The sequence below is a fragment of the Glandiceps talaboti genome, chromosome 7 (genome assembly GCF_964340395.1).
Source record: "Glandiceps talaboti chromosome 7, keGlaTala1.1, whole genome shotgun sequence".
In the NCBI taxonomy this organism is placed as follows: Eukaryota; Metazoa; Hemichordata; class Enteropneusta; family Spengelidae; genus Glandiceps; species Glandiceps talaboti.
Window position 1 is genome coordinate 14,732,342 of NC_135555.1, and position 12,463 is coordinate 14,744,804.

At 37.1% G+C, this 12,463-nt stretch overlaps 2 protein-coding genes across 2 annotated transcripts; both read right to left on the reverse strand.

Moving 5' to 3' along the window:
- Window positions 1–394: 394 nt before the first annotated feature.
- Window positions 395–6,332, reverse strand: LOC144437990 (epithelial sodium channel subunit alpha-like). Its single transcript, XM_078127023.1, has 9 exons — window positions 6,327–6,332; window positions 5,406–5,573; window positions 4,738–4,833; window positions 3,630–3,735; window positions 2,512–2,584; window positions 1,854–1,911; window positions 1,461–1,534; window positions 1,052–1,127; window positions 395–541 (listed from the first exon to the last, which is right to left on the reverse strand). The coding sequence occupies exons 1-9, from the start codon at window positions 6,330–6,332 to the stop codon at window positions 395–397; spliced, it is 804 nt and encodes a 267-aa protein (XP_077983149.1).
- A 1,108-nt stretch (window positions 6,333–7,440) lies between these two features.
- On the reverse strand, window positions 7,441–11,087 carry LOC144437991 (uncharacterized). Its single transcript, XM_078127024.1, has 4 exons — window positions 11,025–11,087; window positions 9,559–9,762; window positions 9,032–9,176; window positions 7,441–7,658 (listed from the first exon to the last, which is right to left on the reverse strand). The coding sequence occupies exons 1-4, from the start codon at window positions 11,085–11,087 to the stop codon at window positions 7,441–7,443; spliced, it is 630 nt and encodes a 209-aa protein (XP_077983150.1).
- Between the last annotated feature and the right edge of the window lie 1,376 nt (window positions 11,088–12,463).

Sequence of the window (12,463 nt, forward strand, 5' to 3'; positions counted from 1 at the left end):
AAGTAGTCGATTTTCCGGTTCCAAGGTGCATTGCGCGAGAGGACGTCGCTTATGTTGTTACATTTAGTCTTGTTTTGTCTTTTTTACGTTTGAAATAACATTTTCTTCAGGAAATGATGGAAAAACATATTGACCTCTTTGATTATAAGTGATTTTATAGAACAAATACTAAACGTCATCAATGTCAGAGAGGGATTTTTGCGGATGAATCCAGGGCAAGGTCAAGTGACAACTATCCACCTAAGTAGCACGTGTAATCCCTTCAGCGCCGCAAACACAATACATGACATTGTATCGAGAGACGCGCAATGCATCTTGGACCGGCAACAGGTCTATTCTGCTGCTCTTGCTGCCGGCCAATGGCTTAAAAGTTGACATTATTTCAGTTTGACATTCAGTACACCTTCCCCAGCAATCGAACTCTTTGTATCAAGTAAATGAAAATGTCCAATAAGAATTCGATAAACTCAAAGACTGTGATCGCTGATAGTCCGATATAAAGCCCCATTAGACCACCAACATCACCAAGCAATTCTTCAATCTGAAAAGAAATATCAGAAAAACAATCTTTTTTAAAATTAAAGTCCCCAAGATTGCGTCATTGATATGTATGAATCGTGCACGTTGTGAGGTAAAATGTGTGAACTTGAAATCTCGAAGTCATGAGTATCAAACCTTGACCTGTAATCTCACCCTTGACACACTCACTGTATTTATCAACGTTAAATTTAAGATTGCACATTTCATCTGAGGCGTTTACCGAACTCATTTTCATTGGAACATGTCTAATTTTGCTAAAATATTGTTTTCTTCATTTTTTTTGTTTGGAAAGTATTCCCAGCGTATCATTGCTGAGTTCTGCCCATGTCTTTGATCAAAATCCTATACAAGTTATCGATATTTCACATTCAAATCCATGACTCTCTCTGAGACAGACAGCCAAGCAAGAGGAACTATCCTCTATTGCCAAATATGGTGTGTTGCTTTATCTAACCCCTTAATTGAATATAGCCCTTTTTATCCACTTACAAATGATTCCATGAGATCTTACCGTATATCCAACTGTTTCTATGGTGTTATGAAAGTTTAACTCTGCAAAATATACTTCGAGATTTACAAGGTTTTCTCTGCGGAAACAAAAAATACATGTTATTTTGTTTCGAACTTTAGTATCTTAAGCAATTTGCCTAACAATACCACAAGATTTTTTGACAGAATTTCTAAGAGCAAAACCTACCACGTGCGCTATAATTGCGAATTGCGAACAGTATTTCCACTTACCACTTATAGGTGGGCTGATGAGGCCCTATTGAGAACGGATTATGATTTGCCAATTGAACTTCCCAGAGCACAAAGCACAGAGCGTCAATGTCCAAACCCTAGGGTTTAGAATGTGTTGGTTACTATTATAACTATTGTATGTCTGTCATTCAAGTGTGTGTGTGTATGTTATTTATTACCTCGCTGTCTTGGCGTCTACCACTGTTTCTGTCACTTTAGGATTCATGTGACGAAGCATTTGTATCAAGCCGCTCTGAAAACAAGGAGAAATTGTAGACATATTATGACAATACAGCCTCTAGACTAAGCAAATTTGTCCGTCCACTAAACTTTTTCAGACTTCGAAAGATCTTCAGCCGATTGATGTCACTTTGTACAGAGAAGTTTGTTTGTTTGCGGATCTGTTTGCTCGTGTAATATAATGTTACGATACGGGGTTGTTCTGCGAGCCTCAGTAATAATATTGTAAACGAACATTTTAAAACTTTTTCCAAGTGTTACAACTGAAAATGAGCCGGTAACAAGGTCATACTAACCGGAAACAATATGAAGGTCACTATAGTTCGACTTACCACATAATGATTAGATGGCCAAAGTGACTGCGATATAGTACTCTCGAAAGCCATTTCTCTGAAATAGATTGTCGAAGTACATTGGTGATTTCACTTGAATTGATTCGAATCAATGTGTGTGTGTATGTATGTATGTGTGTATGTATGTATGTATGTATGTATGTATGTATGTATGTATGAATGTATGTATGTATGAATGTATGTGTATGTATGTATGTATGTATGTATGTATATATGTATGTGTGTGTGCGTGCGTGTGTGTGTGTGTATGTGTGTGTGGGGGGTGTGAGAGTGTGTGTGTGTGTGTGTTACATTCGTGCGTGCGTGCGTGAGGGGGGTATGTATGTCTGATTGGTATTTTTATGTATAACTTACAATTTGGTTTTAATAACATGTGTATACATGTGCACCTAAAAGGAGTGTTAGTATAACTAACCTTGATTCAATATTTTCGTTTCAAATAAAGAGACAGGAATTTGCTTATTACACAATCTGTACATGATCCTAATGTTCGTGCATCTGTTTTCTTTTCTGTGTATGACAACATTACTTTTTTTTCAAATCAATTGATTTTACATGTATCAGAAACACATATGCACCTTGATGAACTTCTGTCAACACGTGGAAAGTCCATTGACCATGTGTAAATGTAACCTACCTACAAGGCACGTGGCATTCACAGGGGAGTATTCCAGATTGATAGAAGTACGCCATTAATTGTTTGCATGTGTCTAGAATAGAATGTTGTGTTTTTAATTAGTTCATTGGCATCTACATTGACGAAGAAGGCGTCAAGTTCTGACTCTGACTGATACTTTGTATGCATTACACTTTTGTGTAATGTATACTTGTATACGAGAATGGTACTCGTTCTTATTCAACCTTTGTAGTCAAAGTATACCTTATCACGTGATATCAATGTTGTGTACTTTTCCAATAATACGTATCTACTACATGAATCTTGATCATGTGAACTACGTCATATCCCGGTTACCTACTAGTACTTTACAATCTTGTTCGAAAGAAGTGTCACTAGAGGGCGCCCCACATGAGGAAATGAGGGCTAAAATCACGTGATAGTGCATGAACGTCAGGTGGCTAAAACAACACTAAGAGTTTTTAGCAAAAGTATGTCATTCGAAACAAAATAAGTATTTTTGACTGGTTGAGAATGCACCCAACTTCTCTCATGTAAGACTGGAAAACTGTAATTCTTTCAAAGGCGGCTACACTATCCAAGTCATGGCTAGTCTAGATCTCGGTTACCCAGTCTCTTGCCGTTGAGGGCTCCACCCCTGGTAGAGTCTGGAAATACAACATCAGTGATTGTCACAAGATGGCTGCACGGAGAGATGGCCCATAACATGACCTCTGTAGTGAAATCACATAGTGGTAACTCTTGCTAAGAGTATTTTGATTTATCTCCTGACAAAGATGTTTTTTTTAAATGTGTGTACCATACAGCGCTGACGAAAATGAAATTTCAGAATGCGGCATTTTTGTCAAATCAGTGTCTATCCTAGATCTCGTCAGCGGCCATGTTGCTTCATACAGTAGGCGACATTGTATTTTTCCCAGACTCGGAGTGGGGGGGGGGTGGTGAAGCCCTCAACGGCAAGAGCCTGGGTCAAGACTACCTCACTCATAGCGGCTTCTGAACAGCGCTCCTGGTGGCCAAAATATACAATGCTTTTGTCTTTCTTATAACTGCAAATTTATAGTGAGAATATTATCTGTAGTGTACACTATTGGCGGGTATATAATCAGTGTTCTTACCTTGAGTTCTATTCAATAATTTACATCTCGTACTATTTATCAAAATAGTATCCACGCAATGGCATTCCTTTCGTATAAAATCATGAAGGCAAGTTTTCTGGCATGCCTAGGAAGACGTAAAACCACGATTACATGTTTGTAAAATACGGTGAAAATTATTAATACCGAAATAATATGACCGTCGTCTCAGAGTGAAGGTGACTTTTTAAACTTAAAATTCAACAAGGATGGCGCCGCTCATACTGGCAGAAACATAGTTGTTAGTTGTTTCTCTTTGGTATATAACTCTATAGATTACTTTCCTTGCAGTATTTTCACTCTTAAAAATTAAGAAAAACTATTCACAACACAATGTTTTTTTTTATAATAAGTATTTAAAATAAGGACCTAGTACCTCACATGTGAATACTATAATGGTTGAATGGTGTTTTCAAAAATATTCCGGCATCAACTCTATGCATACAACATTACACCTGGTTAGTGTTGACGCTATAACTGACCATACACATAATAACAATTGATATCACCTTCCAATCCCTGCCCATCCACACTACCACCATACTTAAAAGTTCATTTTCCCTGTTAAATCTCGTTACTGATACATTCATATTACCACGTTATTCATTCGATCAGAGGTACTAGGTGCCTTATGAGTGGTCGTGAAATTTCTGTGTGGAGTTATACAGCCCTTTTTAAGTTACCGTTCACCGGTTCTATTTGATACAAACACACAGAAAACAACAAAGAAACGGCACATGGCATGCTACACTTTAAGATAGCAAGATTGAGTGCATACAGTTTCCTGTTACATTTTGTCTAAATGAAATGAACAATAATATGCCTCCATGCAGACATCAAATAATGCAGACAACAAAACAATGGTGCCCGCATGTCTGTCAGTGCGTCTAGTTGCAGCATATTTCAATTATTCATTTTAATTTAATTTAGACAAATGTAGTAAGAAATTTCGATCTTGCTATATGTAGTGTAGAATGTGCAGTTTCTTATTGATTTCTACTCGGTTATATGAAACACAGTCAGTGAACACTAACCTACAACGGGCTGTAACTCCATTGCTAAGTCTTCCAATTATAGTATATGCACCTACCAGAGATGAATAATTGTAAAAGTCACCATACATGGTATTGAAATCACCAACATCAGAACAATTACCATATGGTTGACCTTTCCTCTGTATTGTTATCTGGAAATATATAAGAACGCGATAATGACTGTGTCCTTTATGTGTGCACTTTTCAGCATGATTGCAAAAGAAATGAAACATTTCTTAGAAAGCGAAACAGAAAATGGGTATTATTGATGGTACGATCCGTTGCTTCCTTGTCTGCATGCCTGTCCGTCTGTCTGTCTGTCTGTCTGTCTGTCTGTCTGTCTGTCTGTCTGTGTCATTTGTTGGTTTGTATGTATAAGTCTGTCTGTCTTTCTGTCTGTTTGTCTAGATCTACAAGCCCGTGTCTGTCTATTTGCATATCCAACTGTCTGTGTGTCCGTTCGTTTCTGGAATTGTCAGAATAAACAAGTTACAAATACACATGTATGTATGTTGTACAAGAACTTGAAACCGTTGTTAAAACGTCAAATAAATAAGATGAAATTGTTTTCGAACTATTTTCCTTACCGTTATTGAACAATCTTTATATGATAATTATGATATGATATTATATGTTTCCGCTTCCGCAAACATGTTACATGACGTATTTTACAATAAGCGATAAAGGGCAGTAGATGTTTTTTTTCTTCTAATTTACAATGTACCTGTCTCATTGCAATGGAAGTTTTGACGCCTGGTTTTACAGTGACACCGTCATCTTCAGGAAATGGTGTTATATCAGGTGGATGTATAAGTACACGAACCCCAGCCTCCTGTCCATATAGAGGTATATATTCTTTTTGATCCACGAATATTGTCAGTTTTAAACCTGTCTGGACAGAATACCATTACGACTAAGTAGAATTATGAAACAAGGTAAAACTCTGAAAGTATTTGATGGCATGCATATACTGATATGGTCAAGATTATTTCATACCATCAGACCAAAGTTTGTAGACGAAGTAGAGTCATTTTCATCTCACTTCAATCGATTTCATCTTATCTGTTTTCATATGACACACAACATTTACACTACAGTAGAGTGGTCTGTCATATGACGTCATCACTGATAATTTCTTCGTTAGAATTCGAGGATGCGGGTATGTTTGCATGCGGGTGTGTGTATATATACATATGTATGTACATGTATGTATGTATGTATGTATGTATGTATGTATGTATGTATGTATGTATGTATGTATGTATGTATGTATGTGTGTATGTATGTATGTATGTGTGTGTATGTATGTATGTATGTATGTATGTATGTATGTATGTATGTATGTGTGTATGTATGCATGCATGCATGCATGCATGTATGTATGTATGTATGTGTGTGTGTGTGTATGTATGTATGTATGTATGTGTGTGTATGTATGCATGCATGCATGCATGTATGTATGTATGTATGTATGTATGTATGTATGTATGTATGTATGTATGTATGTATGTATGTATGTATGTATGTATGTATGTATGTATGTATGTGTGTGTATGTGTGTGTATGCATGTATGTATGTATGTATGTATGTATGTATGTATGTATGTATGTATGTATGTATGTATGTATGTATGTATGTCTCTACCAGCATCTCACCGTATTGAGGTCCGGGTCTTTTAGATTGTCGTATACCGGTTCCATTCATACCATGGTTAAAAGTGAAGCAGTTCCCATATTTATCATTTTGAAAGGTCCGAAAGTCCCTATAAAATAGAGAAAAAGGGAATGTGTGTTGTTTGCTTTCAAGGGGATAGCTATAATACAGAGTGCTATCAAGAGCCTACATGAATGTACTTACTCGTAACTGCATTGTTTTTCGTCAAATGTACACTGTATTATGAAATCGTTGACTTGGTGGCCGAATAACGACATCTCTTGAGCTGTCAATTTCATGACATCCTGTAGATCACTGTTATCTGGAGTTGAACTGAATGTCAGAAAACCTAGAGATTCATGAAACCGACAAAGAAAGGTGCGAGTCAAAGATTTCATTCATTTTGTTACGGTTGTATAATTATTTAGGGTACATAGCATGAGAGATAGCATGATATATACATATATATAGGCCCAGTCCCTCTGATAGACTGGGACTGTGATATAGGGAAGTAGACTGTCTGTGGAACGTATTTGTTGTACATCACCAGTATTTTGTTTACATAGTGTACACTAATAAGTGGTTCAGACATTACTCCTATTATCGAATCACGCACTGAACAGGATATAGTGGTTGTTGATAGCAACTGCCAAGCGATATCAATGATGATTGGAATCTTCAATTTAAAGCATTCCTCAATGTGATTTGCTCCCTTGCTAACTCTCCCTTCTCTTTCTCTGACTGTTTAATTTGTATGTCTGTCTCTTTACCGTGTCCTTTCTTTCGGTATCTCTCTCTGCCTCTGTCTCTGTCTCTCTCTGTTTCTCTGTCTCTGTCTGTCTGACTGTCTGTCTGTCTGTCTGTCTGTCTGTCTGTCTATCTCCCCCCTCTCTCTGTCTGTCTGTCTGTCTGTCTGTCTGTCTGTCTCTCTATCTCTCTCCCCCGCCCCTCTCTCTCTCTCTCTCTCTCTCTCTCTCTCTCTCTCTCTCTCTCTCTCTCTCTCTCTCTCTCTCTCTCTCTCTCTCTCTCTCTCTCTCTCTCTCTCTCTCTCTCTCTCTCTCTCTCTCTCTCTCTCTCTCTCTCTCTCTCTCTCTCTCTCACCGTCTCACAATATTGCATATGTTATTGCTATTACGCATGATATGGAACAACTGCTGTTGTAGATACCTTTCCAGTCGGGTGGGTCTTCACGCATCACTCGACCAAATCCATGATCATGAACGTAATTACTCCAGAAATCTTGATAAGCCCTGTAATCACGGGTTATCTTGTAATATGCAGTATACCATTGGGGGTCGTAGTCTACTTCAGCAATTCTGGTCTCTAAAATAAAGTCAAACACTGTGCCATTAAAATTTTAATTCCTTTCAATAGATATTATAATATCATAAATCAGTTGTGTCAATTTGACTGAGAAGAACTTGTAATAACTAAGTAGAAGGTAAACAACATACGTACGAGACGATGGTTGGAGTAAAACTTGAAGGTAGATTTGATTTCGTGATAACCCTGAGTTCGCCTCACGGCCTCAATCAAAGCCTTAGCCAGGTGAGAAATGTTCACAGTTTCGAGACCAAAAACCAAGTGACTTAATTCTCGTTTCGTTGCAATGATTAAATTACAATAAGTCATTTATTACAATAAATGAGCGTCAGAACACAAGACAATTCATTTCATTCCTTCATTATTTATTCATTCATTCATTTGTTTATTTATTTATTTATTTATTTATTTATTTATCTATTTATTTATTTATTTGTTTTTTCAACACAAATCCACCTATGGAAGCGGCTTTAAGGTTGCCATACAAAATAGAATAAAAGAATGAAGACAAAAAAATTAAACATATCAGAAATTATAACAATTAAAAACAAAAAACAAACAAACAAACAAACAAACAAACAAACGAATAAAACAAAACAAAATTGATGTAAGTTATATTGGTCTGTTGGTGGTGTTGCTATATTATTTTCGTTTGTTTTACATTATGTCATATTTTTACATAATGTCGATAAATATGCCATGCATAAATTATGGAACATGAAACGAGGGACACAATTGTGGCAACAAATATATACTAAAACGTGTTTGTCATATGCAGGGAATGGTTGGACTTTGATAATTGACAGTGAATGTCAAGGTCAAAGGTCAAGGTCACACAAGAAACTTTATACCAAATAATATGGGGGATAGACACTGGATGGAGTCTTTATGTAATATTAAAGTTTTAGAGTTAAGATGTAAATTATAATTGTTCACTTCAAATATGGAAAAATGGTGTGAGCACAAAAATTAATGCAGGTGTTCTGCGTTACCATTAGACATGATTTTTAAAAAGAAAATGGCCACACATGCATGCTACAGACTGTCTGCAATATGCAAGAATAGCTTATTGTGATAGCTGACCTTGACGTTAACGGTCAAAGGTCGCTATTTCAAGATCGCCTGCATGTGATATGGGGAAAGACACTTGAATGGTCACTCTCCATGTAACACATAGAGAGAGAGAGAGAGAGAGAGAGAGAGAGAGAGAGAGAGAGAGAGAGAGAGAGAGAGAGAGAGAGAGAGAGAGAGAGAGAGAGAGAGAGAGAGAGAGAGAGAGAGAGAGAGAGAGAGAGAGAGAGAGAGAGAGAGAGAGAGAGAGAGAGAGAGAGTCGCTCTCTGTCTAATAAGTTTGTTTAACATGACATCCCTACCTCTGGCACACTTTCCACGAGTACAGATCTCCTGTTTCACATATCTAGGCGGTTCACATTGGTCTTCTGACACTATCTGGTCGGTGGCTCTGTTTCGACATAAAACACTACGAAACCGCATACCAGTTCCACACGTTACACTACACTGCATGAAAGTAAAGACAACACGTTTTTCTTCACCATATTGAACAAATACCTTACTCAAAGATAATGAGAATTTACAGGGTTCAATATGCTACCTTGCAATTGCAACCATGCAAGGTATTTACGCGCCATTGACAGCACTGTTCATGATACCTGTTTCGCGTATATCTTTGCATGCTTTGACAGTCTACGAAGCTATTAGCGATGTATTCTTCTCATTAATCTTAACCCAAGAATTATATAATATTGAATCCGACAACCGATATCAATGTACAAATACTTTGTGTATAACTATTCTAAAGGGTCAGCTTTGAAACATGATTTCACCCAGTACTTCCAAAATATAATAATATACATGGACTGTAAGTCAACGGATATCTCACCTCGGACCAATGACCCACATGCCATATATTGCAATGTGCTAGCAACTCATACGATGCCTTATAACCTCTGGCTTCTATGGTGTCATCACTGACTAAAGTAACTCTTGCGTGGGACGTGGATGATAACCAACGTGGCGGTGCTGTAGTACCGCAGTATTCCTTTTTAGTGATAATGGTAGATCTTTCTTCTGACACATCTTGAAGCTAAAATAAGACAGTTTTATAGTAAATTATCATTCCGCAATAAATCAACGTGTACATATGATTTATTCTCATAGCAATCATGGAAATAATTGGCTAGCTCTACTGTTGTCCGTTCGTATATACATGACTTTTAGAGACAAGACGCTCTCATCCGACTTCCAACTGACTTCGAATTCACAGAAAACTAGCATTTAGTGCTTTGTCGACGTCGTTCTTTTCATATTTTTTCCATACGTTTGATCTCAGACCACTAACAAAGTGTTATGAGGTTTTATTCACCAAGTTATCTTTAGCTTTAGGTCGTGTAACAAAGAAAATCAGCAATATTTAAGTTATAAAAACAATCATACACATTTCCAGTACCACACAAAACATACACGTACACGCCTGTACAACGTAGGGTTATTTTTCTATGATCGCACCGCCATCCACGCTCTGAAGTCTTAGTTCGTGCATTGGCACTATTAAATCGGACGGTTTGCAGTATTAACCAAGGATATGCTGGCTCGCAGTAACAATGGTAACAATGGCAACCCCGAAAATATATTTGGAAATTAGCCGGAGCCACCGACTAACATCATGATCGAACAATGAAGGGATTCTTACATACAATGTCACCATCCCTTGCACTCACTTGGTAAGCGCTGAAAATACTAAGCATTCTCCAAAAGAGTACGAAATGTAATTATCCAGCACAAATTGACCAATCATAAAGTTTCGTACACTATCCATGTCAACTATTTGGTTGTTGCTTTTTTCAACCCGGCTGCCTCCCGACACCAAAATTAACTTCGAACTAATTGAAAGGTCCTTCGATATATAGATGTTGACACAGCTGAAGCAAATGAGCTAACGCCATTTAGGCAATGTCGAGGCGTCACAGACACGACAGGCTATTGGCGCTGTCATCTTTTAAAACTAGTAAACATAATGACGGATACTCAATGGGGTAATGAGTCGTATAGACTGAAAACAGGAGTTCAAGGGGTGATGGCACAACACGTACTCAGAATCCCTTGATTATTCAAATGTCGATTTTTTTGCGATGTTCGCTCTCATACTAGGTAGCTGCAGGCTCTGGAATGTTTGTATGCAACCACATATAGTCTCGTAAGATAGGTTGGGTTAAGTGGAAGATAGGGTTATGTATATATCTTTCAGTCCATTCCCTTCCTACGGTCGCTGTTGTTGTAGCGATCGCGCCTACAGTATCGAATTATTAAAAGTAGTTATTCTAAACAATGCTTTCGCATACAACTCACAATGACTCTATCCTTGGCACAATCTTCGCTGGTTTCCACTGAGAAACGGATAAAACGAATCATAATACAGCCGTTATTTGGATGAACGATATCGTTGAAACATTGTTGGTTTTCAGGATAGTCCAGAGTGTGACCTGGGGATTGTACTATTCCCCGACTGTTATTGTAAACACGATCACAGGGTTCTATGATAAAAACAAATAAATGCAATCAACACATGCTATGAAGTGGAAAAAAAATATGGAATCACTCAAATCATATTTTCAATCCGTTAAGTGTGAAGGATAAAGGTGAAATACAGTGAGCATAACCATGGGTGTTTTGAGACTGGACGAGTCAAAATAATATTTCAAAAGAGAATTGGGGCAAACGGTACGCTCATCATGCAAAGTTTCAAGGTGTGATTGTGGCAGGGTTGGCATACCTCTATAGCTATCAAATCTACCTACAACAAGATGGATATATATATATATATATATATATATATATATATATATATATATATATATATATATATATATATATATATATATATATATATATATATATATATATATATATACTATATTCAAATTACCTTCGTCGTAGCATTGGTGAGTGCTACAGGCCTCAGTGGTGTGTGGTTTTGCGCCATATGCATAACAGTTTGCTTCGGACTTTCGTACTGAATGCGGAGTGTAACACATCACTGGACGTTTCCTTGATCCACCGCCACAGGTAACGCTACACTACAGGCAAAATTATGAAGAATTAATAATGTGATACTAATTTGTTTAATATTATGCTACAGGTTTTAATATCATTAGCTCCGCCAACGGGAGTTGGAGAGAGAAAATGTTTTCTCCACTGCTTCGTTAGTTCGTTTATCTATCTATCTATCTATCTATCTATCTATCTATCTATCTATCTATCTATCTATCTATCTATCTATCTATCTATCTATCTATCTATCTATCTATCTATTTATTTATTTATTTATTCATTCATTCATTTATGTTTATTTGTTTGTTTGTTTGTTTGTTTGTTTGCAGAACATTATGGACTTAGGTGAAACTCTGCCGGTGAATATCAATTTGATGGAGCCCTGATTCCAACTGTCGAGTTTTCTGAAGAATAAAAGGGTGAATCGTCCCTTGCGGTTGTGAGTAGTTCAATTAAATTGCGTTTATTTGAATCGATAAAGACAAAATACTATTGGAACTTCCATTGATTAATGGCATCTTAGTTTAAGTAAATCCAATCTGATTAAAATCCGATGTGGTGAAAACGGCTAAATGCTTTATTTACCTCTATTTCCATCGTTTTGTGTCGTTTGTTGTTGTTCCGAGTGGTCGCCGCCTTCCCTCGGATTTTAATCAGATTGATTAAGTCGGCATAAAACGGACGGTACAGGAAGCATTTTAATTAATGAACCACCCAATAATTAATTAAAATGCGCG

Bases quoted from the DNA above. Each gene is read 5' to 3' on its own strand.
- LOC144437990 (XM_078127023.1), bottom strand. The intron at 4,834-5,405 runs GTACATTGTAAA...ATATATTTCCAG, and splicing joins CTTCCATTGCAATGAGACAG to ATAACAATACAGAGGAAAGG. The intron at 542-1,051 runs GTAAGATCTCAT...ATTTCTTTTCAG, and splicing joins TAGAAACAGTTGGATATACG to ATTGAAGAATTGCTTGGTGA.
- LOC144437991 (XM_078127024.1), bottom strand. From the start codon at position 11,087: ATGATTCGTTTTATCCGTTTCTCAGTGGAAACCAGCGAAGATTGTGCC. The intron at 9,177-9,558 runs GTGAGATATCCG...ACTTTCATGCAG, and splicing joins ATGTGGGTCATTGGTCCGAG to TGTAGTGTAACGTGTGGAAC. The intron at 7,659-9,031 runs GTAGGGATGTCA...ACTTTATTTTAG, and splicing joins TCGTGGAAAGTGTGCCAGAG to AGACCAGAATTGCTGAAGTA.